This window comes from Ostrea edulis, chromosome 6 (assembly GCF_947568905.1).
Source record: "Ostrea edulis chromosome 6, xbOstEdul1.1, whole genome shotgun sequence".
In the NCBI taxonomy this organism is placed as follows: domain Eukaryota; kingdom Metazoa; phylum Mollusca; class Bivalvia; order Ostreida; family Ostreidae; genus Ostrea; species Ostrea edulis.
Genome location: NC_079169.1, coordinates 21,097,693 through 21,125,344, shown reverse-complemented (window position 1 = coordinate 21,125,344; position 27,652 = coordinate 21,097,693). Strand labels below are relative to the sequence as shown.

Genomic DNA, 27,652 nt, shown 5'->3' with positions numbered 1-27,652 from the left:
ATGGTTTGATGAATAATTATTTTTGCCCTAGAATAAAATATCTGATGTTACATTTCTATTGATGTAACAGTAAATAACTAATTTTACGCCTCATTGAGGTTATATTTACATCTCAATTTATTTTTGAATAAATAGCAAACTAAGGATCGTGATTTTTTTTTCTTCATTCGTTTAAAGAAAAATTCGATTTGGTTGTAAATTAATAAAGTAATTAACGCAACTTACAAACTGTTGTAAATACCATGGAATATCTCAACATGAAATCCGATCCCCGTTTCATTCATGTTCATGGCCTAATCTTCGTTCGTCATTGGTTGAAATTATGACAGCTCTCCAATCAATATGATATCCCGCATTGTACAATTATTTTCTTTTTCAAGAAAAACAGATTTATTATGTCTTTAAAAGGAGTATATCAATACATCAGACTGTGTACATTTGAGTAATCGAAACTTCTATAGGTCTCTGTAATATTTCACTGCATAGTAAAATTAGACATTAATCCATATTCCGTGGTTTAGAGCTAAGCTCCGCCCCTTGACTGGGTATTCGCTGAGCAGATAGAACTTCATGGTTTAAAGGAGAAAACTTTTTCCAGAGGTGCAAGTTTTTAATCAGGCGTTTATAATAGATAAAATAGTGGAAAACGTAATCGTGCTGGAAAAATCCGGACATGGTCAAGCTCGGAACGGTGTGCTGCAGCACAAAACCTATTCTGCTATTTGCACTTCTCTTATTAGCTAGCAGTGGAAAATTGTTGTTTTTGTGAAGTCGTCCAAGTTTATATAATAATTAGATAAACATTTCTTGATTTTCCGGACGAAAGCTCTGGTCTGACATTCAGATTACAGGTTGATACGTCAAGAAAGACCGCACGTGCGAAGTTGTCCGCACCAATTGCATCAGTGCAACGGACTGTACACAGACAAATCAAATCACGGCGGATATCCGAATTTCCTCGCTGCATTGGTCAGGCGGAGTACTCATTTGGAAAAACAAAAATACCACCACCGCCCTGTTCAAATTATATCCAGGTATGTTTTGTAATTACTTTACAAATTAACACGACGTGTGAAGCTATTAAGGACAACCATTCTGAGAAAGGAAAAAAAATATCATGACCCAAGATTTGCATAAATTTCGAATTAATATTTCTTCTGATGTTGGTAAGCCAGGTGCATAAAAGAATGAATCACTCGAATAAAGAAGTACCTACCGCTTTCCTAAATTAATGTTTTGTCGCAAAAATAATGTCTAAGCAGGACGTAGATTTTAACTCGTATGATGGTGTGAAGGTTTCGGAGGCCCCTCGACAGTAACTAATGGGGTGAGGCTGGCCTCCGTCCCGGGTCAGACGTTTACTAATTACCTTACCTTTTTTGCTGTTAACGGTATACTGTACATGAGTATATGTACATACTGAGCACTGCATTTTGAAGACAAAAATTCCGTTTTAGCAAGATATAATTTACAAAAGGTTTTGCTAAATTTATGCATTTTCCGACTTTCTGTATTTTGTATAATATTCATATATAAGCCCTATTACTTTCCTGTTCCACATCAATTTCAACAGAAAATCATTGAAGGCAGTGGAATTAGAAATATGTAGAAAGAAAAACCGAAAGAAAATCTCATATTTTAAACTCAAAGACATAAGAATTCCTTTTATCTCTACTCTTTTTATTTCAATTCAAATACTAATTATATTCAAGTTTTGATAATACAAAATGGCTTGTCTTTGGTGATGCATGTTATTCTCCTTTACAGGATTAAGCCATGTTATCAGACGAGTTGTACATAATTTACATTCTATCAAATCAAAGCTTTCAAAATCCTAAAATATATATAACTGCCAGGAAAATAATTATGAATCTAAGAGAAGAAAAAACTAAAGTTTTATGGTTTGGAAAAGGCGAAAAATTTCTTTTATAGTTTTTAAGGAGGTTATAGAAACTCGGTGTAAAGTTCTTACTAAATTCTTTTTAACCAACCATAAAATATAGATTTTGATTATATTCAATTCATATTGATTATTTAGCTTTGAATTTGAATAATATTATACAAAATATATGTATACAGTATATGAAATTGTAATTTTCAATTTTTGCGAAACCATTATATGATTAAATTATCAAACTATAGAAAACATCAATAGAGATATACTGCTGTTCATTACTAATTTAGAAATGAAAATAAAAATTTGTACTTCACAAAAAGTAGTCATAATGTAGATTTTTATTTAGAAATTAAAATATGTAACAGAGACATTAGACAAGCCTATAAATCGCTCATTGCAACATTTCATGATAAGGACCCCCAAAACTGAAATAAATATATTAATTATAACACGAACCAGTTCGATGATGGATGAAAACAAATCGACCTTAAGCGAATATGAAGTTTGAGTAAAATTTGTCCAGATATATATCAACATCTCACAAGGCAATACACATTACTCTGACCCCCTTATCTGATGGCTAGAGCGACCCCCGGGATACCAGTCTTTACTGTTTCATGTGCCTTAATCTGAGTGGATTGAGCACAGGTAAAAGTGTGTGAGATTTTCCAGGCATGAAATCGACAAATGTCCAGTAATAAAGATCTGATCAGACGGTGATAATGATGGACTACCTCTTTAGGCGGATTAAACTCAACTTTGGTTGTGAAGTGTCGTTTAATCTGTAAACAAAACCTAATGTCAGTATTGAAGTACAAAATCTTACCTTCAAAGTCTGTTTTAGCTTTTACATAGCAATGATTGATAATAATTTTGTTGCACTTTGATAATCGTCCTTAAATTTACTCTCAATCCTGAATGTTAGATAAGTATAATTACATACTTTTATTTTCCTGTAGGTATCTACATAGATAATAATGATTGTAAGATATGTTCTAGAATATAATTTAACTTCAGTCAGTCTAATATACATGTAACACTAATTTATAAATTAATTTGAATTACGATTACTTTCATATTGCAGAATTACGATTACTTTCATATTGCAGAATTACGATTACTTTCATATTGCAGAATTACGATTACTTTCATATTGCAGAATTACGATTACTTTCATATTGCAGAATTACGATTACTTTCATATTGCAGAATTACGATTACTTTCATATTGCATTTATTACAAATGTCATTTCTTACCACACTGATGAACCGAAGGATTTCGTTTTGGTTGGGATGAAATGAGAGATAACAAAAACACCCGGGAGGGTCCGATGGCATGATAGATCGTTGAAAATGCCTCTATACATATCCACTTCCGTTCTGTTTTACCTTTTATTACCATCATATTGCCGCCAGAATAATGTGTAATATTATTTGAGGAATTACTTATCTGGGATAAGCCTCTTATAAGAGATTAAACCACTTGACGTAAAAATCTCGCCAAATTCTCTTTAGAATTTTAATGAAATTAACAATATATGCCAAATCAATAGCCATTTGTGCACAAGTGATTCTCCTCCCTAATGAGCTAGTATTTCAATTACCATGTAAATACAAATTAAGAGCCTTGTCACTCTACATAAAAGTACCAGATCTTCTGAATGCAAATTTTGCGATCAATACGATTTTTACGACGAAAGTTGCATCAATAAAACGTGGGTATTGGCCACGAACGGGGAGAAAAGAGTCAAGACGCAATCTGTGTTATTGGAATGCCAGAGGGGTTTCTTAAATTAATCAACATTTTAAATTCGTTCTGCTTCCTGTGCATTGGAATGAAGACGTGAATAGCGCGACAGTTGATATACACTGAATTCAAATTGACACAAAAAACGAACTGCGTCCATATAATACAGAGAACTTCATCAACTGTTTCTGATGCCTCGGGCTCGGAATGTCAAAATCGCTTATCATAGTTCTCTCTCAATAGTTGCGGACAGACGTGTCAGCCGTTTCCTCCAAAACAAACAAGTCACAATGGTACCCGTGTTTTTCTAATTAAGGCATACTTGGTCTTTTTGGTTAAAATCGCTGGTACTGCATTGCTAGGACTGGACGAATAGATACGAATCTACATGTGACGTAATCCCATTAGATCATGGTCCTCCCGGGGGCACATGTAACCTTTTGTCGCGTTTGTTATGTCTTTTCGCTTTCATCGTGTCAAATATCGTAGGTCATCGCGCGATCCCGCCAGATATTCACAGAAATGATGATGATGTTGTTTGCTTTGTAACAGATTATCTAACAAGATTTGAATATTGAACTAATTTGACAATCGTTTAATAGATTTTAGTCTTGGTTAAGGTATATACATTTCACAGTCGTTGATCGCCATCTTCAAAAGACTAAATCATTCATGATAATTTTTGTCACAGTAAGTATGAGTTATAAATTTTGCAATTCAATTATAAATGATGAAACCCTGATCAGGATATGGAGTGTGAAAGTAGAATTAAAGTGTGACAACAAAATTAATCTTTACGAAAAACATTAATATACACCTCAAACTAAAAACAATGCTGATAATTTATAAAAATGACACGAAAAATGTTGTGTAGGATGGCAAAGACCATGTTCCACTGACGTACGTACATTAAAGAATAAAGTTGACAGAAATATTGTGAAACCTTAATGGCATTGACTTGAGGAAAAACTCTTTCATATATCACCCTTACGTAGCACGGATTAAAGTGGGTTTTATCTTCAAGTGCTTGTCTAATTGACAAAAAACTACTGTGAACTATTGTGGCATCTACGAATATTCGTCTAAGGAGATTCGCTTTCCTTTCGTTCTTTTGTAAACGCAGTGTCCTTGGATTGAATACGTCATTTTTCCTGACTCAGGAGGTACAGAGCAAACAGTCTCATTCAAATAGTGTTCACATGATATCAATGATACAGCGATTTATATCTAGAGAAATTTTCTTATTCCAGTTTCATAATAAAACTCTACAGTTGTCTTTGCCAACTGTTTGAATCTCATAAATCCCATAGATAAATATAATTTGAGTAAGTCGTTTGGTAAATAATCCACAAGCTGATATATATTTCATAGTGTTTCTGTAATTGTTTCACAATATTTATAAATGCTAGAGTTTTCATTGCGATTAATTATAACGCAACATTTGATACTATAAGAATTGCAAACTGCTTGTAATTGTTCTCATGTGGCGCTTTATAGGGTCACAAATGCGTTTGTAACTAGTGTATATTCATTAAACATGTTAAATGCAATTTCATGCCAGGTTGCATCAAGTGTAAACTATACCCGGGTCGCAAACCGAAGCAAAACAGTATTGACAAGGCCCTTATTACAGCATATTGCTGCAATTCAACACCGATTGCTGCATGGAAGTGAAGTTAAGATTACCATTGCAAGCCCCGAGATCCCTGTAATGTCAGAAGTTTTCCTCGCTGCCTATTATATACAATATTCAATAACAATTCACTGTGTATAGAAAAGGTCCTGTGATTTATGAGCGCTAACACGAAATACCCTTTGAAACAAAATACAATCAGTAAACACGAATAAGAAATTGTATTTATCATTGGAGCTTTTTGGTTCGGCCTTACTAAGTAAAAAGCAGTTTGATTGACTGTTCCGCGCCAATGACAACTCTGTGGCCAATCAGATGCCGCGACTCAGTGGGTGCTGTCGGCCTTTAACTAGCTCGTTCAAAACCATTCACTCCTCTATTAAAATATCCAAATGAGGGCTTATTGGGATATACATATAAACTGACGGTTACCGCTCAACTGTGTGATATGATTTAGAACGAGTGAAAAATCTTAGGGTGTCTAGAAAGTTTGGGGTATTCGTAGCGACTACAAGCTAATTGATGCGCTCATTGTGTAGTGGAACAAATTAACCGTTACAGACTATTTCTGAGAGGTGTGGTTAACTGGAACCGAGGGTCAGCATCATCATTTGATGCCTGTGCAGGGAGACTTATATTTTCCGGACGCTGGGTCGGCCTAAACGCCTGATTAGTCCCCTTGATATAGTTCCCCCCTAGATTGAGTTCTTCCGCATTGATGCTTCTGTAACACTATAGGTGCAATCTAGAGATAGACAATTACATGGTGTTTTCCTTGACCGAAAGATTTAAAACTAGCAAAAATGTCAACGAAATTAACTTGTGTGTAACAAAACAAAAGAGGATCCCAGCAAGTTTATACAGCACACAGGATTTTTGTGGAAATTGAAGTTGATGTTGTATTGTTTCAGTTGGAGAGACTCGTGGAATACCGAGATTTGGTTATTTTGGGTGTTCTCGGGATTAGAGAATTCCGGTGCCGAATGTAACAGGGAAAACGTATGACATCCTCGCTTAAGGAAGAAACGATGCCGTCGAAAGGTTGGTGTGTTTGTGATTTTTTAAAAATATATAATAACCAGGTAATTATGTGTGTTTCATATTGCAATCTATGAGGCAATTTTGATTTTAGCATCAAAATACAGCAATTTTGAAAATAAAAAGTTATTAAAAGTTAATACCCCAAATATTTTTAATATTCCATGTACAATGCATTACTATATGTCTCAAAAATTTTAACTGATAATATCTACCTTTGAAATAAAGATGCATATATTCAAAACGGTAATTTTTATTTTACATGGAAGTGAAAAGTCAAAAACAATATCAATTCGAATGTAAGAAAAATATCATGAGAAGGCACATAAATAATTCCTTTGAAAATCTTATCAAAACAAGATATTTTATGATCTGTAATTCCGTGAATCAAGAGATTGCATTTAGCCTTTTATATGAGATGTCATGAAAGCATAATGAGCATCAACTATCTGTGAATGGTAAACTTCATCCTGACGAACAGAAACAAGACGATAAATCTGGCCGATACAATCAGAGATGATCCGACAATTTGTTCTTGGTCTCCGGGACCTCTCTATCTCGTGTGTCCTTTAAGTCCAGTTTCTGAGAACAAATGCATGCGGCTGTCAGTGACGGGATTTTGTCGTTCATAGTGTTTATTTCTTTTGCATTTTGATTATTTCTACAACTAAGGCCAATATAATTACACATAAAGCTCAGGACTTAGCCTCAATCCTGCTCTGTATCGTCGCCTTAGTCCTATAAACCGAGTTTTATTTGATTCTTAGGTTCCCTAATCCGAACAAAGAGTTTTCGACCATTTTAGACTTTCAGCATCTTTTCCCATCCGTTTTATTTATGTTTACATCTTCAATTTGTGTTGGAGAATTTGCAAACAAAAACTGTGAAAGCTACCTAAGCATGTAAAATGGAGTTAATCACTCGAATTGATTTAATTATATCTAGTTACCATATCCAATACTTATGGAAATGCTGAGGAATACAAGCCATGTGCTCACAGCAAAAACGATTTCAGCCTCTGTTTAAACAGACGGAGATTTTGAGACTCGATGTTAGATATATATTTTACGTCCATAAATGATGCCAAAGCATTTGAGGATTTGACAGTCTGACATCTGTGAAGCTAAATATCTATGCGAGCACTTTACAAGGAACAAAAATGAAAAAGAAAGCACTACTTTCCCTGAACAACTGATCCTTCATGTTTACCTTTGACACACACGCAGGATGAGGCAAAGGTTAAAAAATAAACGCAGACATGACATTGAGAAAAATGATAAAATGGACAGTACTTGTCAAATCGGGATTTCATAAACTTCTTCATGTTACCGGGGACACCGTTTTTAATTACTGTCTCCTTTGTATTTTCAAAGGAACGCACTGTGTAGTAGATTTGTATATAATATTACATCTTCAATACGAAAAGCAGATCTGCCGGAAATTTTCATGTTAATGGTTTTCAAATCTAGACATCTTAATTAATTAGCTCACCGAATTTCTTTGATAATTTTTATCATATTTTGGGCATAATCGTTAATATGCACCTAAGGATTGATTTAAATGACTAACGGTACCTAAATTTTGAAGAGGGGACAACTCTATTGGACTTAAATCCAATTTTAAAATTTTAATTCCTGTTTTGAATGCGAGATGTAGTATGTATAAGAGGTATTTGTCATTTTTTGCAGACGAAGATACTAGTAATTCTATTGGGAGTCCGGATATAGACAGTCCAAATTCCAAGAAGTCGAGGCAGAAACGAGGTATGTTATCGATGCTTTCTTCATTGATATTTCAAAAATAAAATCATATTTTGTTTACAAATTGATATGCAATGTTTTCCCCACCAAAATGAAAGTAACAGAAAACTTTTTTTTTCGTGTTTTGGTTTTTTTTTTTTTTTTCTTTCATTTTAAATATTTGGATAAAGATACTCTCAGGTTTTCTCACAGCTTATCTCTGTCATCAATAGTCAGTAGTAGCTGTATTTTCCCCGGACTTATGGAGCCGTCTGATGTTCCACTGGAGACTATGTTCCCAGGAAATAAACAAATGTAATGTTATTGATAAAAAATACTGAGCAGTCCGCAGATATCACTTTATAATTTTCTTTAATTTGTAAAAGGTATATCTTTTCGTATTGATATTTTCTTACAAACTCACCCCCTGTGATTTTGTGACAGACTTGTTAACAATGAATTTGGTTTCACAAGGTGGACCAACACTATTTTTATTATTTTTAAAATAGTAAATGAAGAGTCGCTTGTAAACCTAGTAGAAAATTTGAACATCACAGATTTATTTGCATAGTTTCACCTTTATTTTATGTAGCTGTTTAAATAGAATTTTACCAAAACATGGTTTAGATAGTTTGTGATTTTAAAAAAAACCTCAATGAACCTCATACATGTATGAACTAATTATAACAGATAAAATTAAACGTCATGTTTATCTGTTTTGAAATTATCAATAAATGTCGAAGATGTTACCAACGTTTTTTGTAAATATAAATGTAGAACGTGAACAAAGTTATGATTTAATGAATAGTAGGTACATGTAAATAACAGATAAAGAAGAATAGATTGATAAAAATTCTAAAGACAGGATTGAAGGACTGATTGGTAGGGAAGATGTAGCATTTCATTACTATAGATTGCCAGGTTTATTTTTCAATTAAGGAGATTCCTGTCCGTTAATGCTAAGATTGTCATTTAAATACAAGATTATTATCCATAAACTTTCTTCTAAGGAATATAATCTGCGTATTGTTAGTGCTTTTGCAGTCAAAAATAATACAATTCAAAAAAAAAATCTTTACTTCGCGTTTATACTGAAATAATCGTGGAAGAACTCTTACAGTAGAACTATTTTACTTGGGTTGTTATGGTTATTTCATTTTTTTCCCTTCTTTTCCCCTGAAAAGGAAATTAAAAACAAGAGAAACTCGCATGTTACAGATACATTTTTCATATTTTCGTAGACGAGTTAAAAATAAAAAATATATATCAACTATTGAAACGTGTAATCACCAGCGTTTTCTCTGATATATCCAGAGATTGCGAGACGCCTGTTTCCACTTTGTCTAGTAGTTTTGTTTGCCGTTTTCAGCGACGTTTCCTGAGTCGGAGATATTCTTGAGATCGTGGTTTTTAATCCCCCTCCAGGCCTTATATCATTCGATCTCTTGTTTTGGATAATGTGTTGAAATTGTTTTCCAATGCACATCTGTACTCTTTCGCGATCAAAGACCATTGTGTCTAGAATTCTTCGTTATGTTTCCAGTTTTTAAAAAGCCATTGCTTTACGATAGAGGATGTAATTTTGATTTTAAATCTCTCTTGGTGGTCATCAAAGTTCTGCAGCCTTCTGAAGTTTCATGCGCTTGCATATGTGACTCTGTATATGATTCTCTTACGTCTAATTGACTGAATGACGTCGACTGCAGTACATTTTTTCTCTCTCCTAAAATCACAACATATTTCACGGAAATGTAAATAATTTTGACTTAAAATAGTGAAAATCCGGTGTAAATTAGCTGTGATTAAAAATACGGGTGGCCATTGATATCAGTTAAGACAAGCATCGAAGTGATGAAGATTAAATGTCGTCGTGTCCTGGAAGACGCTTATTGGCTTTTCTTCTATTTCCCTTGCAGCAAACTTGTAACTGACGGAGATATCAATTGTGGTAGTTGGACTGGGTGGATTTGATTACTACTATCCGATTTCGTCTTGTGAAAACTCAGAGCTAAGCCTTCGTATTAGAAACATTACTGCATCAAATTGTGCGACTCATTGTTCAATTTTTGCATTTAAAATGAACGATCTCAACACATTGTTAAATGGTTTCAAATTGCTACCCGTAAGTCAATCATAATTATAGTATTTTAGGACCTTGGAATGTTTGCCAATGATTATTGAAGAGAGAAAAAAAGGAAAGAAATTTAGTAACAGATATATAAGAATTCCTGATTACTTAGCACAAAATTATTTTGAATGATGAAACAATAAATAGGTTACTCGAGATTACTAAGAAGATGACCGACTTTTAGGGGTGGATATGCCTTTGTTCTACTAACCCCCATTACGCATTTTGCGTGCCATTATATTTGATTGGAATGCATTGTAACTGCACTGCGAATGTGGGCACGACTAGTCGGAACAATGAAAGACCGAAATTCGATCACTAGCTGGGAGTTAGTAAGCTTTATGATTTTCACATGTCATGTTCAGTGTGAGGTATTGGCCAAACAAAGATATAAAAACAATTATGGTATTTGTCAGGATTTCTTTATTTGTTTTCACTGAAGATATAAATCAATTATACCCGTAGTCATGAAAGCATATGAATTTCAATTCTGAATCTACAGCATAAAGACCTGCATGCATGTAAATGGTAAAAAACAACAACAAACTACTATGGACCTACTTATCGAATGTTCTTCATTTGGTATTCAAACTCGTTGTTCTCCTTATTCTTTTTAATCCAATATGAAGTTGAAAATAGATTAAAGAATTTGATAGGGAAAAGGAGAAAATGAGATACCCGAAATCCAGAAACGAAAGCCTAACCAAACCTGTCATATTGACATAGATATTGCACCTGCATTTCGTCTCCTCTTTCTAGTCATTTTTTTTTAAATAATACAACTCATATATACTGTGTGAAAAGTCAGCATTCATTATATATGCAAATATATTAAATTTGAACCTCTTGCACCGTAGAAAACACATACAATAATGACATAACGCGTGAAATCGCACCTTTCTTTTTACCTAATATAAATTCAAGCGACAAACATGTCAGCAGCTTTACGCCCCAACACCGACAGTGTTCAAAATAAAGTCAAGCTAGTCTCTGATTTAGGATGGCAAGTTGCACAGCTGAACGGAAACAATTTATTTGGCCCTGTCTTACCATATCCCGTCATTCCCCGCGGCATCATCATCCAGTAATGGCCGCGGTGACGGGCCCAGAACCAGGGTTACAGGGTTATCACTACTGGTCCATTTCATCGCGGTGGTGGTCCCCGTCTTCCTGGCATGTCGTCTCTCAAGCTGTCTGTTTATCTAGAATTCATAACTATCCGATATTTATCCATTATAGCCGGACTCTTTCATATTTCGGGATCGCTTAATTACGCAGAATCAATGCAATGACTCGATAATGCTCCTTATAAGATTTTCTTTGATTTCGCTCAGAAGATTTTCTCCCATTCTCTTAATTACCACTGATGTAAATTGAAGACACGGGTAATATACTTGTCAAGTTCCGGGAAGTGTCCCAAACTTGACACAGTAATCAGAGAATTTACCGCTTTAATTATGGAACATTGTCTTTGTGCTAGAAATATGGATAGAAGTTGTGTGGGATGGGAAAATGTGTTTCTTGCAGTCAAAATGGGATTTACAAATATCGATATATTTAATATTGAATAAATGAGCTGAGCAAATTCTGAATACATGTGTCTCTTCGTCATGTGTATCTTGAATCACAAAACTGAAGACTTTTACGGTGAAGGAATCAACGACATAAACGAACATTTCGACATATATTTAATAGCATTGAATGTCTTTCTATTATGGTAGTGTACATTGTAATTAGTTAGAGAAACCGTAAATGTTTTCATATTCCGGAAAGTTTGACATCCGCAGTATTATATCGTAACAAGTGCTTAAAATATGTGCATAATAAAATGACCAGACGAAGAAAGTCGTTAATATTTCATGTAATTAGAATATCGCTAATGACGTTTTCCTTTGATATCTGGAAGACAAAAAATAAGAAACTTTTCCAAGCCATTAATTTGAGTTAAACGAAGCAGGAATCATGAAGATGACCCTAGCTATGAAAATAAACAGTGATAAAGCACCGACGTGTGAGAAGACAGGCTCGTTAGACTGTTGAAGGGACACAACATGACGTGTATTGTTTTAACATGCCTCATAAATCCAAAGAACACTCGGGTTGCATCACACAGACATTTAAACTTTGCTCGTTCATACAACCATCATTGTTGACAGCCAAGTTATTCTAGTTCTAAGCGCTTCGCCATAAAATGGTTGTAAACTGTGAAAGTTTTGACAATTAGGACATGATTTCATAATTTTATTTTTTGTCCTGACAAGTATACATAAGGTCATATTTTTGTCAAATGAAATTTGCACGTGTGGACATTCCTTCAAGAAATGCGAGTATTTCACCCTCTAGGTTTTCAAGAATATCGTCTGCGAAACGATGCTATCAATTTTCATAGCATGTTTATATAACAATTCATTTTAGAAAATTTTCTTTGGTTGTAATGTCTTATTATCCGCTAAATTATTTCATATCTTTGTAGTTTTACTACGGCCAAATTGACGGAAGGCGTGCATAGAACCTAGCGACCTCATCGCAAAGGTCTCATGAAATCTCGTAAAAATCGTAACCCTGTAATTTGCGCGTTGGTTTCTTATATGAGAAAATATAATACACGTGGATAAATTTGAAGGGATTACAATTTTAAAAAGATAAACCTTAGACAATTATCTTATTATCTGTTTACTACCGCCGTTATTTAGTACAAAGCCTTATTATGCATGCCAAGTGACCTTTGGAGTTCAGTGTTTGACTCAGGTGTTTTGTTGACTGTACGAGGGTACCCAGAGTCAACCCTTTTCAACTTTAAACATTTGTAAAAACAACGTTTAAACTTGGTTATCTATTTGCCCAGCATAACATAATACTTGCAAGTCCTATCTGTGTTTGTATATGCAAAAACAATTGGCACTTTTCCCAATATTACATTGTTGCATGTTTGTAAAATTGCTTTCAAAAATCTAATACACCGGAATTCAGATCTGCACTGGATAGCTTCAGGGTGTGCTTAGCGGACATATACTGTTTAAGTGCAGTTGTATTGTTGATTGTGTAATGGAAACATTGAAGTACAGAAAGAGAAGTCGAATGAATATAATTCGAATTTCCTTCCTACGTCTCGTTATTCTCTGCTACCTATCCCGGGAGGAAATATACAATATATGATATGTTCACTAATCCCTAAGAAATTTAAAAATGAGAAGTTTGAATAGAATCGCAAATAATATTAGTCTTTACATCTTTACATGTTTTTTGCAGTGAAAAAAGCACTCTAAAATTGGTTAAATCTGAAGAAATTAGAAAGTGCAGGAGAAATTACCAAATTGGTTGATCTGAAACTTTTGTTTCTTCCTGTTTTTGCTTACCTGTGAACATTTAAAAAATGCATCCCTCTTCTAGAAAACTGTCAGAGGGGAGAAAATATCAAAATATCTTTGGAATATTAGAGTTTTATAATTGTCTTATACTATTCAGATTTTTAGAAACATGTTTGCGCATGTGAAATGGTTTTTCTGCTTCAAAACAACATGGAAGAGTCACAAAATTACACACGGAAACAAATACAGCATTATGTCGTCACGAGAACGATCTGCGGTAGTCATGCAATGTGGGGAAACAAAGACTGGTCGTTGAAATTCATTGTTATAAAACAAAGTGAATAGTTGCTATTGAAGTATGTCATGCTTCGAGAAAATACACATGGTTGTGTTTTTCTTTCCATGAAAGATATAAATGATCTATGAGGCTAAATAAACGGTTTTAATAGTTATCGATTAATATAAAAATATATTGTATTGTTGGTAACATATGAGGAATTGGGAATCTGACCGAGCCCGAAGTTGTCAATAGATTAGAATACGTACAGTCATTACATAACGCCATAATAGACAGAACAATTTTTCAAACACATGACAAGATCGAATTCTTAGTTTATTATTATTTTTATACATTCAATATTGTTTTGTATATCTAGGTCACAGCGGAGTAAACCAATTAGGTGGTGTATTTGTAAATGGCCGGCCACTGCCCGATTCCACACGCCAGAGAATTGTAGAACTTGCCCACAGTGGCGCTCGACCATGTGACATTTCACGCATCCTGCAGGTTTCCAATGGTTGTGTTAGCAAAATTCTTGGACGTTATTATGAGACAGGTTCCATCCGACCGCGTGCCATTGGCGGAAGTAAGCCTCGAGTTGCCACACCGGAAGTTGTTGGGAAGATTGCTCAATACAAAAGAGAGTGTCCTTCTATATTTGCTTGGGAAATACGTGATCGACTTTTGTCCGAAGGTTGCTGCAATCAAGACAATATCCCAAGTGTAGGTATCAACAAACCACCAATAGATAAAACCTAGACACCCCCTTCCCTTTCACTTGAATTCTGGAACTGCACAGTCTTAATGGTGAAGACCTTTGACAAACATTTTTCTGACACGCACAAAAACATCAATTCTATTTCATTATTAAAAATTATTGAAAATGTTATTTCATACATACAGACTATAAATTAGTCCTATCGAATCCCACAAAAATGTGACAATGTAATTAATTGAGGCATCATACCCGCCTATAAAATACTTTTTAAATCCCGATGTAGTAGAATGGTTCAGAAATCCGGTGAAATTATTACAAAGATCGTGTTTTTATTCCCTAGCAGGTTTTGGGCCGAAACCACGGGAGTGTTTGATTTGCTAAGGATTCTAAAACGCATCCCGCTGCTTACCTAAATAGATGCCTGCTCACAAACATTTGTTTTCTAAAGCCCATCTGGTTGCTTTCGATGTTTTCTAAATATCAAAGAGACAAAGTTGATCGCAAGCTATTTCAGCCAAAGAGAAGAGGATTAATGGATATTGTATTTAAAGAGAATTATCCCATTTTAAAATCAATTTATCAAACGGATACAACATATTTGAATATTTTAAAAAGAATCGGTTGAAAAGTGGCGTTTTTCGAATCTTTTTTGTTGGTAGAGTTGCAACTTTGTACATTTGAGTAAGATGATTTAGTTAATGTATTGTGAGTTGTCGTATAAAATACTAATTACAACGAAATAAGAATGAAATACTTTAATTTTGGCTTGAACTTTGTTGTCTGCATTGGACAATGTCTGAAATGCTAATGTTCATAGGAAAACGTGAAACTTCATTCTGTCACAAAAAGTTGTTGAATTTTTTAACCAAAATTAATCAAACTGAATTCTTAATTAAGCAGACAAGAGACGGGATATTGAAAAAAAGACGCCTGATTAATTTGAGCGATCATTTTCCTTTCTGTGCCAGCAAAATCCTCTATTTTTGGGCACCTTGATGTGAAGATTGAAGTAGCAAATCAAATCGAGCGTTAGGTCCAAATAATGTTAATCTTTTCCCTACAAAATTGACATTTTCATATATTTCCAATATTCTATTCATTTAGTTGTTAATATTCAGTAGAAAACTTTAATTTCTAAAGAATTCTCGTAAAGAAACTTCTGAAAATCCTTCTCCGCCAATCAGTGCCCGCCTTCCTTTAAATCTCGCGAGACATCGAGCACTTGAGTAAGCTTGGGAACGTCTCTGGGTCTTTGAGAACAAGACAATACCTTGTTGAGAGTGCTTTAGGTCGAGTACCCACCCTCATTCCCGGTAATGACCATATGCCTCCATCATTTGCATCCCCGGGTAATGGTACGGGTTTTACAAGAGCTGCATTGAATCCTGCTCTAACTTCTGCTTCGGCCGGGATGAGGTCTCAACTCCTTGTTTAATGACACTGTAAATATTTTGAGCAAACACTGCGGCATTCCACCAACAATGGGTTTAGTTTGCCTTCTCGTAGAAATATTAAGTTCTGTAAAAGGCAGAAATTGACTTCTTCATGCAAGGGTATTTCTTCTCTTAGCAGCTCAACAACTTTAGTAAACAGTCTATTCACTTACATGCATCATTATAAATTAATCCCTCCTTAATGCTTTATAGATTCACAAATGGTAAAAACATCAAATATGGAGGAACACACATTGGATACATGTTTTTGAATCCTTCAGTTGATGTTACAGAATGTATGTTCTGGAAACAATCTCATGTTGTAGGCTTTCTATACCAATTTTAGAGAAATGCTGGATGTAGTGTATTAAAAAAAATTCAGTGTATTTTGGTGGGGTTTTTTTTTTCGTTTTGTTTGTCACTTTCAAATAGAGGAGTAAATCTAAATCGTGATGAAACTTTGCTAAAGCATATACATAATATTATATGTGTATATTATTGTGGTTCCCCATACTTGATAATTAATTTTATCACATCTGTCTTGATTTTAGAGCCCAGATCCAATCGCGTCTGCATGGTTGCACAAATTGTAGCACTAATCGCGAGAGTCATCTGATTTGCATTTTGATTTTGTGTTTCCGTCCATAGTTCTCTAAAATCGGTCGTGAACCGACGGAAAACACGAGTTCTGTTATGATCTCATAAGATTTCATAGAGTGCTCCTGCCGAGCTAATGATTAATTACAGGTCCATAATGGGGCGCATGTGCCACCGATTTCCATGGAAACTGGACCTATGTCCGCCCATGTTTTCCCCCCACTGTCTCAGGGGACCGTAAAATCACATAGCTCTGTGGACCTATTTTATTCTAGTTATCACAAAATTAAATAATTATTTAAGATATATAGTTTACATTCATGATGTAATGCACCTTCGCTCACGAACAGTACATGTATGTGCCTCTTCTGAGAAAAAAGAACCAGTCTATATATGCACATCGCATTAATAACGATTTCAAATCAGGTGTATTTAATCTCAAAAAGGTATGATTTTTATCTCATCATTTATTTATTTATTTTTGGCTTCTTTTCCAGTGTTATATCTGACGTAACTTTCTTTATGCTAACTGAAATACTGGAACACATTGTCTTATTCTGCACTGGGTAATTTCGGGTTTTTTGTTGTTTTTTATTATTAATTTTCACATCTTTGAAAGTAACAACACACATAGTGTAATATATTTATTGAAATTCAAAAATTATGATTTGGGGGAATATTTTTTATTTAAAAAAAAATCATTTCGGGAAATAATCAAAATAAATTCGGTGGTAGGAGTACCATATCTGAAATGTTGTTCCTGTATTTCAGATTTCATCTGTCAACCTGGTGCTTCGAAATCTTGCAAAAGAAGACCAGGTGATTTTATATACTTATTTTAACAAAATAGATTTAAAAATCATAGATTTAAAAGTGGGATTTAAATTTTACTTACAAATCCAGATTTTGTAATCATCAATCCATGATAGATAAAATTTCGTTCGTTGAATCTCAAGGATTTGGGATTTGTGATGCATCAGTAAATATGTTTTGATCTGTGTTTTCACTTGAAAATATATGGGTGGTTATATCTATCTGTCTTTGACACAAGTTTTTTCTTTCTGTCTTACAGGTTTCTTCCATTAATCGTGTGCTACGTAATTTGGCCAGCGAAAACCAGAAGGTTATGGGACAGGGTGCAATGTACGATAAGTTAGGTCTGCTGAATGGACAAAACTGGCCCCGAACGAACCCCTGGTATGCTACCAATATGGGCGTTCCGGGACTCCCTCCCTCCGCATACACCTCCCACCAACCCACACCCACCCTCGGAATGGAGAAGAAAAGTAAGTAGTGGTTAATTTTTCTGTCGAAATATTTCATAGAAAAGAAAGAATTTTTTTTTTTTCAACGATATGTAGGAGTTTTGCTTTTCATAATTTAGGAACAGTAAGGGATGAGATGAGAATGGATATAACGAGAATGAATATTTCGAGATGATGAGAATGGATATCTTACAGTAAACTACAATAGCATTTAAAGAAGATAATGCGTAGGGAGAAATGATCCACTCAAATCTCTTAAAAACTGTTACTTGTCAAGTTTTTTGCTATTCATATTGCGTTCAAATATGATACCTTTTTAAAGGTAATGAGACTGTAAAGTTCCAAGACTTTGCGATAAAATGTGATTTATAATGAAGAACATGGACTTTTCAGCAAAACACAATGGTTAATGTCCTCATTTAACAATGCGCTGTATCCAACGTAGAGTTATAAAATTGTAAATTGTATTGATGATCAAACATGAGAAAAGTATCCAACAACGCGAAATGTATTTTTCCACAATCATAGTAAAAGCATGCAGACACGTTAGGTGCCAAAATCAATGATGATGGTGTAAAAATCATAACAGGACTTCTATATTAGCCTACGTTAGATTAAAAATCGCGTCGTCCGTGCCGCTTTTCATTTTTCATATTCATACAGCCGCTCACATCGCATCAACAATATAGATGCGGTCAGGCGGATAAATTAATATTAATGTATCAAAGTGCAACGGCGAGTGAATCAACTTCAAAGAATAGGGGAGAAAGGGAGAAAATGTACAAATGCTGAAGTCCTACTGCTGATCTGAACGCGCCGCTTTATTTTAGCGGATTCAATCCGGGACCCTTTCAAGAGAGCCGTAATTGGATAATAGAAATCGGTGAATGGAAGAATCACAAATGTTGTAGATTTTTAAAAACGGATAAAAATGGAACCGATAATCACCTTGCCTGCCTATGATTACTTGTAATTGGTTATAAGACGTCCTCTTTTTACACGAAACGAAGTATGGCGATTGAAGAATGATTTTCTAAGACTTAGACTTGAGGTTTTTGCAATATGGAGATTACTTTTTTATTTCTCACACCATGTTTACCTTTTAGAAATGCAATTTAGAAATGATATTTCTTTTTTATGTTTTACAATTCTAAGTATACTTATAAGCTTATAAGATATGCATTGACAAAATAGGTAGTAAAATAACTTTTAATACTGTTGATATCATACATGCAAAAGTTTTCACTTTTCTTTCATCCAGACAAAATATAGCGATGTTATATATCGTGTGGCTAATTGAGGTATGCAAAGTTTGTGGTCTTATTGCAATATGTGTCAGCTTAATTGGAACGAATTCAGTGGTTTTAATCCGCCAAAAAAAAACCTTTTTGCTGGTGCGCCCGCCCTTCTTTTTAGGGGGGAGGCTTGCTACACGAGGGACGCATAGAATCTAGTCGTCACCCAGTCTGGTGGCTTATTCAGGGATTAAGCCTAATCCTATGAAAAATAAATATGCTTTACAAATATTCAGATTTTAAATACCACAGAGTTTGTAGGACTGATGAGAAAATCAGACGGGTCGTACAGGAAATCAACTGTTTCTCCTTCCTTCTTCTGTCTAAAACGAGGGTTTTACAAAATACTTAAGGATCGGTCAACTTTTTGTGAAATGAGAAAACATAGCCGTGTAAAAATGTGTGAAATAGGCGTGTTCTTGTGTTATATGAAAACATGCAATAGTGTACAAATATATGGACGATTTACAAAGAAAACAGTTACATGTCCCTCAAGCTAATGAAAAATATTTGTGTTTTCTTTGTAAATCACACGATAAAATATTAGTTCTTCAATGAAAAAAGTTCGCTCCAACAGGCGCCAGAGTTCTGGAAGCAATAGACACAGCGCATTAATTCCTGCGCCGCGCGAACACGCAGGGTATCAAAGTCGATCCGAAAATCCCTTCAAGATGTTTTGATTTTTTCCAAATGAAGCATTTTATTATAATTTTGTATTAAAAACTTTGGCCAAATACACAGACTAGGTGTCAAGTGTATCGCGATTAGGTAGCCTATTTGTAAGTTTAATTTATTAAATGTTCTTAACATTAGCCGATAAATATTTCGTGAAAATAAAAATGTTATTATGCTATTTGGGTATGGGATTTGGCCATCTAATGCGATAGTGTACAGAAAGAAATGGGGGGTTGACATCCGTGTCGCTTTGTTGTTAACAAATCTTGACCAAACGAATTTTCCTGTGCTTACTCATTTTACAAATCACTGAATCCCAAACAATATAAGGCTACTTATTGAATTTGTATTGTAAAATATATAATTTCAATCGGACGTCAGTAACAATAACAATGTATAGAAATCAAAGATCAAAGCATATCTGATATTTATTGTCATTTTTCTTTTGTTCCAAATTATATTTATTATGAACTTTTAACGTCAAAGGACTTACTGAAATTAATCTAACAGCGTTATGCAACATCTGTGACATTTTTATTTCAAAACGGGGTTTAATATTACACAAGTCAAAAGTTAAACTGAATTTAATTTTGGAAGAAAATATGCCCCTTCACAGGTATATAAACCTTCACAATATTGGTTTTTCCAATTTATGTGTCACACAATTTCAAATATTTATGCACTTTTTCGTATTTACGTAAACCATGTTTGAATCCATAAAAGTCGGTGAACTTTGCGTTTATGTTTGAACAAAAGAACACTGATAAAATTATTTCAAAATTTCGCTAACACTTGTTATACCGGAGCGTTGAGCGTTAAAATAGTAACACATGTTATCATTGGTAAAATGAAAAAAAAAAGATGCCTAGAGACATTTTTATCAAAATCAAATAATCTTCAAGAGCAAGCGTATGAAATGTGTCACGTGATCACGCCTGTTGCGGTCATGGTCTCTGTTGTCACGGTCAACAATGGAAGGTCTGTCTCTGTTGGTTTCTTATTGGTAGCCCGAAGGGACTCAGCAGTCAACAGATTGGCAAAGAATTCTCATTATGATGACAATTTAAAAATAACAATATACCTGTGATATTAAAAGCAGATATGACCCTCGTATCAGTATCTAAGGGTCAAGGGTTAGAGCATAGGGCCGGGTTGGGTCAGGTTAGGGAATTCTAGGCTGCTCTGACTTTTAAGTGAAAATAATATGAATTACAATAAGCAGTAGATTGAACAAATGTAAATAAAGAAAATAATCCTGAAACCTCAAGTGGTTGTCTTAATCGTATTTACGGTCACGTGTAAGAAATTACGCGATATTAGCTGCATTAAACTGACATGTTGTAGAGGAAAAAGAACAAAGAATAAGAAGAGTTGCTCGCGTGTACGGATGGTGGATGCGATTTCATGAAAATTACAATTTCTCTGATATCGATAAAATTCTACAACCGGATAATTACGGATAATGATAGCTATCCATGGCTCATCAATACCAAAACGTGGTTGCGTCGAAGCTTGCTACGGTATTTTAATTCAGAGTTGACTTTCTCTGTTTTGGCGATCATTGGGCGAATCAGTCGAACAGTTGGCTGGGTCTTACAATTTGTAGGCCATCATCACTGACTGCCTTATATTTAGGGAGTGAAACGAGACTCCATTCACTGTAATTTCACGTATCGGACATTCAGTGCAAAAACGTAAAAATACACAAGATTTACACAAGAATTCCTAGTTAAAAATTAGAATAAAGAGTCAAGCATTTTTGAACGTAAGATGAAAATGGATATCAAATAAGAACGGTTTCTGTAGTTATGTATTATATAATTTTATAAAGGTACGGTGTCACTCATGCAAAAAATGCGTGGATCACAATCTTTATCTCATAAAAAGATGAATGAAGGGACAAAAGGAATGCAAAGCACGCATTTTGTTCCCCAGAAAAAAAAAACCAACTGACACTAGGGTTTCAATGCAAGTCAGATTACGACTGGACTTTGCCTTAAAAAATTTGGACACCACGGGAGTTTAAAATAACCTAAATATTTTTATTGAGTGAGAAACTACTTAAACAGGGAAATGGTGCTCTTGCGCAGCTGGAGTTCCACTTCCGGAGTTGCACAGGAACTCGGGTGGTCAAAGAAATATTCTATAACTATTGTGGTTTCCTTACAAAGTTGAACAGATTAGTGGACCGCAATCAGACTTATTTAGCACCCTCGAATCGCCTCAATGGTCAATTATAAATTATTAATGGGAATCACACCCTTTGATCTTATTTAGTGAATTTTCTCATTCAGCATCAGATGAAAATATAATTTTGATTTCTTTCGTATCTTCCATGCTGGAAGTTCTCCGGGAGTGAAAAGACCATTCTCACTAAAAATCCCCATATTGTGTACAAAATAAATGGTTTTATGACGATATGAAAATCAATCCCGCGCAGGTAAAGGGTGATTATGATCCCCTTCACATATAACCTCGTAACAATGCACAATGTTAAACATAAAAATGTAACAAGAGACCTCAATGACATAAACGAATGCAAAATTCAACGACGAATTACCTCTCCGTATTTAGAGTTAATGCGTCTAAATTACACAGAAAAAGAGCTGTCAGGTTATGCAACTGCAGTTGAAAACAAATAAGCACAATGCCGTGTAATTAATTTGATCACTTTAAGCCATGTTAGGTCACGTGAACTCAAAAAATTAATATGGCCGCCGCGAATAGATGACAATGCAGATGCGACTACCAACATATCGTGACGTTAGAGATTTCGCGATAAGAACAATGTGGATTTAATTATGGCATACTGTTGAAACTATTTTTGAAATACTTAATAAGCTGCAGTATTTATTATCTGATTAGGCAGATAGTCAAAATTACGTTGATACATGTGTTTCCAACCCCGAAAGCACCGTAGTAATCATCATTTCTCGCGTGTTCAGGTTATAGTGCAAGTCAAACCACATACCGTGCACGTACTAAACATAATGGAGTTTTTAAAAAATCGGCGAACTATGATTCAATCTTTAAAGTTAAAATTATGTTTGTTTTTCTTTTTAAGATTACTTTGCCGATAACAAATAAACTTTTCATGTTAAGATACGCGATTGACAGACTTAAATATTTTTGAATTGACTAACGGATGATTTTGTTCTATCATTTTAGATACCGATGGCTCGGGATCGGAAAGCAACCAAAGCGAAGGACAAAACAATGAAACAGACGAACAACTAAGGCTGCGCCTGAAGCGCAAACTCCAACGAAATCGAACGTCCTTCACAGCAGCTCAAATAGAGGCTCTTGAAAAAGGTACTCACAACAGCCTATAATTATATATCTATTGCAATGTATAGTTCACTGTACGTTTAATACTTATGTTTTAATTTGTAAATTTTTTCAACAATTTCAGAGTTTGAGCGAACTCATTATCCTGATGTGTTCGCGAGAGAAAGACTATCACAAAAAATTGATCTCCCAGAAGCGCGTATCCAGGTAACTGAAGATGAGTTTACCCTAATCATATCCTCTACTCTCCTCAGAGGGAGTATTGCATACTGCCAACTTTCAGAAATAAAACAAAACAATTACATTAATGAAAAACATGACATAATCTAAATCAATTCCTCTATTTATATTTGACAGGTGTGGTTTTCAAACAGAAGAGCCAAATGGCGACGAGAAGAAAAGTTACGGAACCAAAGAAGAGAGGTTGCAAATGGAGCGACTCGACTGCCAATCAACGGGGGCTTCTCAAACGGAATGTATCCTTCGATCCACCAACAAATAGGCACAATGGCCGACTCATACAGGTATTGCATCATCTGTGAAAGTACACAATATCATATTTCCATTGTAGGAAAGTTTAAGAGGAAGGAAAAACTGTCGCATTGTTTCCAAGAAATATGCTGTAGAACACGTAGCGCCTTCGTGTAAAATATATGGATATGTGATACACACACCTGAAAAGTGTGGTATTTTTAATGTAATTATTGTACAAGAATATATCATATATTTTTGTTAATTACCGCAGTGCTAGGCTTTATACATGTATTGAGCTGAACTGGACGATGAGCATCGAGTTTTAGTCTATCCCATGCTCTTATTACATGTGTGTTAAGTTTCTGATAAATGCACAATATGTAAACATTAGTGTATTTTAAAGGATACAGATTGGTGTTTTATTTCCAGCTCAATGCAGACCATGCCTTCCTACTCGTTGTCCAGCAATAATATACCAGCCAATCCCGCATGTCTACAGTCCAGTAACGCACCCTCCTACTCCTGCATGATACCAGGTAACAGCAGTAGACAGCATACCACAAAATCAATTTGAAGCCATTTTCATTGTTTACATAACGAAGCTTAAAACGTGGACGAAATGTGGCTTTCGGAGTTGTCTCACTTTGCACATCTTTTTAACATGATTTTGTCGCATTTGACAGAATACGCACCCCGAAGTTACGATCCATTATCATTAAGCAACTATCCCCGTCCATCTTGTAACCCGGCAGCAGGCATGCAGAGTCACATGACCCACAACAACCATGCTTCAGCGGCCTCTACCGGTGAGCAGATCTATTTCTCCTCATACTAGGTGATTGTCTTTACAAGTGGATTTCTCAACATTTAAACTCTCACTAAGGATCATTTTGACTTTTATATGATTTACTTAAGGATTCCCGAAAAAGTTATCCTTCGTAAATAATTTTGGTCAAGAATGTAGAATGAATATAAAAGGGGAGAAATAAAATGAATAAAAGTGTTCTCTTTCTGTGTATAGTTTTGAGTTATAGATTAAATGATAATCATTGTTATTTTGATCTAATTTATCCTTTTCTGAAGCATCACTTACAGTGTGCATATATAAATTGCGTTTATTGTCTTCCAGGACTAATTTCTCCGGGAGTTTCAGTCCCTATTCAAGTACCAGGTGGAGGGCCGCCAGATATGAGTGCTCATCACATGGGCGCAATGGCATCCCAGTACTGGCGAGGACTGCAATGACGTCATGAATAGAGTGTTATCAAATATGGTGTCTAAACGTGACGATCAAATTAATGCGGAAACTGTTCTTTGAGTGATGTTAGAAATGACATGCAAAAGTAGCAAAGAAGGTGGTGTGATTGAATTCTTTCTAGAAACAATTGAAGTGACGATGAGTTGAAAATTGCAGATGAACATTGCCGCCACGTTTTCTCGTTTGCCAGTAAAGTTAGTGCTCAGGAAATCCCATATAGTAGTGACTAGTCAGTGCTCAATGTTGCAGCATACAACATTTTGAAATCCACAACTCAGCTACCGCACAAGCATCGTATATTCATTGGACATTCCTTCTTATCGTAATCGTTGTTAATTTATCTTTTCCATATTACAAATGATCTGTTTATATATTTGTAAATGTAGGTTTATTGCTATGTAATCTTTACGTGTATTTGTTCATGAAAGAAAGACAATAGTGTTGTATGGCTTTTTTCATTACATGTAGCTTTTCTTGACCTATTTCTCGGAAGTGACGTCATGATATGCATTTATTTTCTTATTCTTTATTTATTAGACTGCGAAGTTTTAAATGGCTACCGATAAGTTTAGCATCTCCTACCGCAATTTAATGTTTTGTTTCTTTTTTTTTTTTGTGTGTGTTGATGGCAAAAATGTTAGAAATATCTTGTCGTCCATAAAAGTAAAATCTAATTCACTTTCAAAATATGAAAGTTGTTTAGTCAAAATTTTATTCATGTTTATTTACTGTTTAAAACAGAGCTTTAGATCTGTTTTTCTAAATATGGATGTTTGAAATATTTGTTAAACGAGATTTAACCAGCATATACCTCGCTTATTTGCATATTAGTGTTCATTTGATGCAGAAAGGTTGCGTTATACTTTCAGGCAAATGAATTTATTCTAATTAGCAATAAAGTTTATTTCCAAAATAAACATGCTTCTCTGGGTTTTCTTTTGTTGTGCATGCATTAACTTAAAGGGTCGTTAGCTGTCATTTTTTCACCAAAACTTGAATACAATGAAAAATGTTCTGTATTGAATATTTCAGTAATAATGCCAGTATTTAATTATGTCAAACACTTTTTAACCTCAAAGCAGGCACATGAATATGTGATTTTGGTAATTAAATAATTATTGTCTTGCAAGACAATAACTCTTCCTTATATATTTCTTTAAACTAAAAGCGGTTATCTAACGTTGTTTTATTAGGGTTCTCTTGTTTTTGGACAAAACAAATGCTTTTATTAATTATTATTATACATTTCTATGCCATTGAGAGATTTTGTGAAAAACATGGTTGTCATCGCTTTCTCAGCTAATGTTCTTTTAACTGTTTGATGTGGTGAAAAGGACTTGTTGAAGACAGAAATGACAAAATAAATACTTTTATCACGTGATTGAATAATTCCAAGCAATCTGATTGTCTGAAACCCAACAAACTAGGAAAATAGAACGGTATGTGCACCATGTCCTTTGAAGTAAATATAGCTTTTGATTTATCCATCATCGGACGAAACATAATTTGTGATTTCAAAATATGATACAATTTGCTATTTTTTGGATCGTTCGATGAAAGCTTGTGTCTCTAATTACACGGTCTTGCACTTCAGTGGTAAACAAAGATGGCCGACCAGGTTCACTGTATGGTTTCGTAAACTTTAGCAACCGGTTTCGATATTTCATTATTCAATCATATGAAGAAGAAAAATTCATTGTCATTTCTCGGTCAATAGATTGATTTAGTTACTTGTAAAGTACAGAATTTACCGTGCTCGATGAATATTGGTACTCCTCAGGTAGCTAAATCATCATATTGACCCAGTCAATAATTGTATATTACTTTATTTCCAGGGATGAAATATTGCACAACTCTTCCATTTAGCAAAAGTGAATATCGCACCGTGAAAGTAAAAATAGAATTATTGTCACGGTGTGCTATCCTTTGTAATGAGAGTTATTTGAAATGGAAATAGAAAGATTCAACATTCTGTTCTTGAATATGGAATTTACTAATGAAATCGGAATCTCTTTTATATTTTTTACTTCGTGCTTCTGCAAAAAAAATACCCAACAATTAATCTGTTCAATCTCGTGAACTAAATTTCACACCCAACCACAGAACCTTGAATATCCTCTATTCATATGTTTAAAAAGGTAAAATAACGAACAGTAATCTATCTCAAATATGATCTGTCAACAAAGAATTATGTATGATGTAGACCTAATTTGGCTCCATAAAATGACTTCCATTTTTAAGCAAAGCTTAATGCATATTTATAGTTCATACATTCATTTATAGAAAAATATTTATATTACAAATCGTATTTTCCTCTATGAACCAACCAATTTCAGCGCGCGACACAATCCGTTCACATCGACTATGAACGGATTATGAACTTGATTAAAACACGCGACTGAGAGAGCGTAATGATTTGAAAAAAAATAGGACAACTGTTACAAAGATATCGCAAGTCATACATTTGGATTAAGATTGTAAACTTACGTGGATTATCATCTTAATCTTGCGGTCTCCTACGTCCAAAATACAGTGCACCTTGCCATGTTGATAAAAGGCAGGGTGAGACGAAATGTGACGTCATGTCTATGTGTTGACGTACGTCACAACTACTGTCACAGAGGCTAGGAGTTCGTTTTATGCAACAAAATAGAAGCAATGTAAACAAACGGTGTTTTAGTAAATGAATATAAATATAAGAAATGAACATCACTTTTGAGCTGTTCATGGTCAATATGAACGGATTTGGATTTGAGGCAAATTCTCTGTGAATCGCGTTAGCGATTCACAGAATTTGCCTCAAATCCAAATCCGTTCATACTGACCATGAACAGCTCAAAAGTGATGTTCATTTCTTAAATGCCTGTGATTCTAATATG

General features: G+C 34.6%; 1 protein-coding gene across 4 annotated transcripts; it reads left to right on the top strand.

Annotated features, from left to right (window-relative positions):
• The first annotated feature begins 618 nt into the window (after nt 1-618).
• LOC125683027 (paired box protein Pax-6-like) lies at nt 619-25,690 on the top strand. 4 transcript variants are annotated; one of them, XM_048923723.2, is made up of 12 exons: nt 619-1,034; nt 6,189-6,318; nt 8,004-8,078; nt 14,147-14,493; nt 17,290-17,337; nt 17,591-17,804; nt 22,922-23,065; nt 23,166-23,248; nt 23,399-23,565; nt 23,945-24,051; nt 24,199-24,321; nt 24,645-25,690. In XM_048923723.2, exons 2-12 carry the CDS (start codon nt 6,279-6,281, stop codon nt 24,758-24,760), a joined length of 1,464 nt encoding a protein of 487 aa, XP_048779680.1. In that variant the 5' UTR covers nt 619-1,034; nt 6,189-6,278; the 3' UTR covers nt 24,761-25,690. The 4 variants fall into 4 exon arrangements, with proteins under 4 accessions (XP_048779680.1, XP_048779682.1, XP_048779679.1 ...); XM_048923725.2 differs by lacking the exon at nt 619-1,034 and having other exon boundaries at nt 5,638-6,318; nt 24,199-24,350; nt 24,645-24,780; XM_048923722.2 differs by lacking the exon at nt 619-1,034 and having other exon boundaries at nt 5,642-6,318.
• The last annotated feature ends 1,962 nt before the right edge of the window (nt 25,691-27,652 follow it).

Coding starts and splice junctions, on each gene's coding strand:
- LOC125683027 (XM_048923723.2), top strand. CDS start 6,279: ATGACATCCTCGCTTAAGGAAGAAACGATGCCGTCGAAAG. Junction 8,079..14,146: donor GAAGTCGAGGCAGAAACGAG/GTATGTTATCGA, acceptor TTGTATATCTAG/GTCACAGCGGAGTAAACCAA. Junction 23,566..23,944: donor ACAATGGCCGACTCATACAG/GTATTGCATCAT, acceptor TTTTATTTCCAG/CTCAATGCAGACCATGCCTT.